The sequence below is a fragment of the Cynoglossus semilaevis genome, chromosome 18 (genome assembly GCF_000523025.1).
Source record: "Cynoglossus semilaevis isolate Cse_v1.0 chromosome 18, Cse_v1.0, whole genome shotgun sequence".
In the NCBI taxonomy this organism is placed as follows: domain Eukaryota; kingdom Metazoa; phylum Chordata; class Actinopteri; order Pleuronectiformes; family Cynoglossidae; genus Cynoglossus; species Cynoglossus semilaevis.
Window position 1 is genome coordinate 809,221 of NC_024324.1, and position 4,768 is coordinate 813,988.

The window sequence follows — 4,768 nt, forward strand, 5'->3', positions numbered from 1 at the left end:
GGGGGGGCAGAGTCTGAGACTAGGATCAAACTGGGGGGGCAGAGTCTGAGACTAGGATCAAACTGGGGGGGGGGGCACCTCAGTATATCACAGTGTATCGTATCGTCAGACCCAGTCCTGTCGTACACACGTACATGGACAGAGGGTCAAGGTCAAGGTCAGGGTCTCTGACCTGACGACCTCCACTCACTCAGCTGTTGTCTTGATCCGTCCTCCTGTCCGTCTTCTGCTGATTCAGGATCTCTCTCTGGAGCTGAAGCCCGGTCGGATGACGGCTCTGGTCGGTCCGTCTGGAGGAGGGAAAACCACGTGCGTCAGTTTGTTGGAGAGATTCTACGAGCCGCAGGCCGGAGAGATCCTGCTGGACAACGAGCCGCTGAAGTCCTACGACCACGGCTTCCTCCACAGGAAGGTGAGAGTCCGCTTCTGGTAGGTTCTCTCTGTGTGTGTGTGTGTGTGTGTTCTCTCCGCTCTACAGGATGAGAAGAAGAAAAACATCCGGACCTCAGGGCTGGTTTGTTCAGGTGACGCTGACGTGTGTGTCCTCTAGGTGGCCATGGTGGGTCAGGACCCCGTGCTCTTCTCCGGCTCCATCAGAGACAACATCGCCTACGGCCTGACGGACTGCTCCATGGAGGAGGTCCAGGAGGCCGCTCGCCTGGCACACGCTCACGACTTCATCCAGCAGATGGGAAGAGGCTACGACACAGGTAACGACAGGAAGTTCCCCTGGGTTCTGTAACGTGACCTCGGCGGTGAAGAAAGGGTTAACATTTCACAATTTCATTTTCATCTTCTCTTCTTCTCAACATGACTTCCAGCTCAGTGTCATGTTTTTTTTTTTGTCCTCTCCCTCTCTCCAACGTCTGACCGCCCTGAACCGTCCACGTCCCTCAGAGGTGGGCGAAGGCGGCGGACAGTTATCGAAGAGCGAGAAGCAGCGAATCGCCATCGCAAGAGCTCTGGTTCGACGACCGCAGATCATCATCCTGGACGAAATCACCAGCTCTCTGGACACCGAGAGTGAGAGTGAGGTACGGAACAGTACGGAACAGTACAAATTTATATACATATATACATATATTTACATATATGTATATATGTACATATATACATATATGTACATATATGTATATATGTACATATATACATATATGTACATATATGTATATATGTACATATATACATATATGTACATATATGTATATATGTATATATATGAAAAAAGATATATATATTATTTCCTATTCCTAGTTTTATTTATATTTATGAATATATGAATATAACATCCATAAATATAACATTTATAGATGTTATATTTCATTGTATTTCAGTGTTTATTTCCTTCATGTTTTTTATGTCCGTTATTAAGTTTTAACAGTGGAAATTCCGACACTCAAACGCACCATTAGCTGTAGCACACCAACAGTCTCAAAGAGAACGAGTGTGTGTGTGTGGGGGGGGGGGTCACTGTGAAGGGACCGGGGGTCATGACCCCTCCCTTCATCCCTAGCACCATTTGCACCCATGTAAGTGAATGACGGCAGCAGATTGTTGAATTGAAGCCAAAGATAAGTCAGAGTTAGCGCTGAGCTAACGACCAAGTGTTGGTCACAGATAATCTGAAATATCTGAGATTAAAACACCTGGACTGAGACAAGGAGGAATTCTGGGAAGGACTAAAAATGACCGTTAAATACCTGATAAAAACGTCGACAAACAGTCGTGGAGCAGGAGACAAACAGTACCAAGGCACAAAGGACGTGAGGGTGACACAGACAGACAGGAGGGGGAGCTGACGAGACACAGGTGAGGGTGGTCAGCTGATCACTGTGGAGAGGCACAGAGTGGGCGGGGCCGGGTACACACAAGGGGGCGTGGACACAAGTGGGCGTGGACACAGGGTGAGACTTGATGAAACTGAAGGGACTGACAACATGACTCCACAAAAGTCTGGGAACAGCTAAGAATGAACTACAGATCACTAAATGTTAGCGCTGAGTTAGCTAACAATAGGCATGAATAAAATAAAGGGTTCTGTGTCTGGAAATAGCTAAAGGTTGACTGAAAAAAACTAAAGGCTAGCTCACTGTGACAGTTAAATGTTAGCCAAAACAAAGCTAACAGAGTTAGCATAAAAGTGCTACAGTGTCTGACATGGACATCAGTGTTACAGTTCAGTGACGTGACTGTGCTCCTGCGGTCGGCTAACGGTTGGTTCTGGAACTGTGCCCAGGTCCAGCAGGCTCTGAGTGGACTCCCCGACCGGACTCTCCTGGTGATCGCCCACAAACTGTCCACCATCGAGAAGGCCGACCAGATCGTGGTGATCAGCGGGGGCGTGGTGGAGGATCGAGGGAGTCACCAGGACCTGATGGAGAAGAAGGGGAGCTACTACAAACTGGTGGAGAAACTGTTCGCCGAGTGAACCTGGAGGGTGGGGTTAGAACCAACAACCTGCTGATCCACGTGGTCATCAATCATCTGATGACATTCAGAAAATCTGGACCCCCGTTTATCTTTGTATATATTTTGTATGTGTATTTGCATTAGGGACATGTGGTTTCTCTGGGAATCGAACCCTCTGATTGTAAGGCAGTTGTGCTAACCTCTGCCGTATAGAACCGCAGTCTGATGATTTTGTTGTTTCATGAACAAACCTCCTGTGGTTGTACCTGTTAAACGACTGTATGTGGTTTAATAAACGTTAGATCAAAGGCTTGAACTGTTTCCTTTAAAAACATTGAAAAGACTGAAGGATCAAAGTGACGCAAACACAGCTGAGAAGAGGCGGAGTCACACGTCATCAATCACTAGACATCCCTACAGGGGACCACCATTTGAATTCCAGGTGACACCACTTTGGGTGGCGACCCCTATGTTGAAAAACACAGACATAAGATAATTTGATCCGACGGAGGAGCAGCAGCAAAGTCAAAGGTCAAGGGTTTCAGTAGTGAGACATGCTATGATGAGACACGAGGATGATTCTTTTTCATTTATTTATTTGTTTTGCTAACGGCTGATCGACCGCCGCCCTGACGTTTTGCTAACCTTGCTAATCTTCCTCGCGTTCTTCTCGTGTTTTGAAGGACGACAGGTGAAGGTGTTTAAACTGTGGGAACTCCCTTTCATTAGTTTTTATTTGATCATTTCCTGGTCTGTGATTGGTCAGTTGCCCGGCGACGTGTCGTAAACATCACAGCGTTCTGTAGAAACAACTTTTTTTTTTCCTCCTAAATTCCTGCGCAGGGCGTGGTCGCTGCCCGTACAAGGTCGCCACCATTTTAGAACCAGAGCGCCGTTGGCACAAAATGGCCGACGCCACGAACAAGGCAAACATGGTGGTTGGGGGCGGTGGTTCAGGTCGGCGCCTCACAGACACCCGGCCCTGCTGGAAAGTCCCGTCTGGTTTTTTTTGTTTTCACTTTCTCTCTCGGCGCGTTGAGTTCACTGACACCCAGAGCGCTGCCAAACTGAAGCCAAGCCCTGGGTCATGTGACACCAGATCATCATCGACTGAAGGATCACATGAGGAAGAAAAAAGATGAAAAAGGTCAAAGTTCAGCCGTTGTTTATTAACAGTAACAACCACTGAGTTTTCAAGTATTATTTTATGGATTTAAAAAAATAATGTCATAAAAAACAAAAGTGTTGTTTTAATAAACACTAAGGAACAGGAAGTCCCCCCCCGTCCCCCCGATCCCAGGGTTCTGATTCAGAGGCTGCTCTGCTGCGTTCACTGCTGACGGTCCCTGAACGCCACATTGGAGTTCAACAACATCCTTGTTTTTCTGAGGGGGTTCGAACAAACGAGAATTTAGGGCTGTCAGCCAATAGGATGTCAGCTTTCTCAGCCCCCCCCCCCCACCCCCCACAGGACAATATTTATCATTAAAGCTTAAAATGTTGTTTTTGCTGAACCTACATGTGAGGAGAAAAACACATTTATGTTTTATTTAGTGAAGGACGACGGTTGGATGACGTCATCTCACCGCCAAAAAAAAAACGAACAAAAAAATCCCCCAGAACACACCGCGGGCTTCTGGCAAAGGTTCGGCACTTTTATCAACTGTCACGTGATTTCCAAGAAACCAAAAAGGCTGGGGTGGAATTAAAGATACTGCTCATCACTGACACCTACTGACCGGAAACGTAACCTTCACAACACAACGCTGAATGACTTAGATCGTTTAAATCGGTCAGAAATCACGAATAAATACCGGAAGTGTTTTTTAAGGGATTTTATTTCCCCTTCAAACTGAGTAAATGAACTTCATTATGATTTGCCCTGAATGAAGGCAATAAAAAAAAATAGCGGGAATAAAGGAATTCACAGCTAATATTTAACGAGAAGAGAAGACGTGTAAAGAATGTGTGTTGGGAACAAAACTATGGTAATAAAAAAAGCTGCTATAAAAATATGTCATCTGTCCAACTGCGTGATGTTAGTAAAATTAATTAATAAAACTTTATTATTCTGTGTTTATTTCTTAACCTTTGACCAGGAAGTTCCACTGAGACTGAAAAAAGTCAAAAAGTCAATCAAACGCTGTTACTGTGTCACAAAAGATGATAAAATAAAATAATAAAACGAGTTGAATCTCAACAAAAACAATCTCGTCTCAGTCTTCGTCTCCACATTCCCAGAAAACTAAGTATTACATCCATAAAAATAATCACAGAGTTCAAAAAGATTTGAACCAAAATCAGAATCTTTATTGAATAATCACAAAAACCTTTAATATATTCATTAAAGAAGAACATT

The 4,768-nt window shown here is 45.1% G+C and overlaps 1 protein-coding gene across 1 annotated transcript in view; it reads left to right on the plus strand.

Moving 5' to 3' along the window:
• The window catches only part of tap2a (transporter associated with antigen processing, subunit type a), a 5,667-nt gene extending 2,947 nt beyond the window's left edge, over window positions 1-2,720 (plus strand). Inside the window, exons 8-11 of the mRNA XM_008330940.3 lie at window positions 239-412; window positions 551-710; window positions 898-1,034; window positions 2,237-2,720. Coding sequence (XP_008329162.1) covers window positions 239-412; window positions 551-710; window positions 898-1,034; window positions 2,237-2,428 — 663 coding nt within the window. The 3' untranslated portion in view covers window positions 2,429-2,720. The remainder of the gene's footprint in view (window positions 1-238; window positions 413-550; window positions 711-897; window positions 1,035-2,236) is intronic.
• The last annotated feature ends 2,048 nt before the right edge of the window (window positions 2,721-4,768 follow it).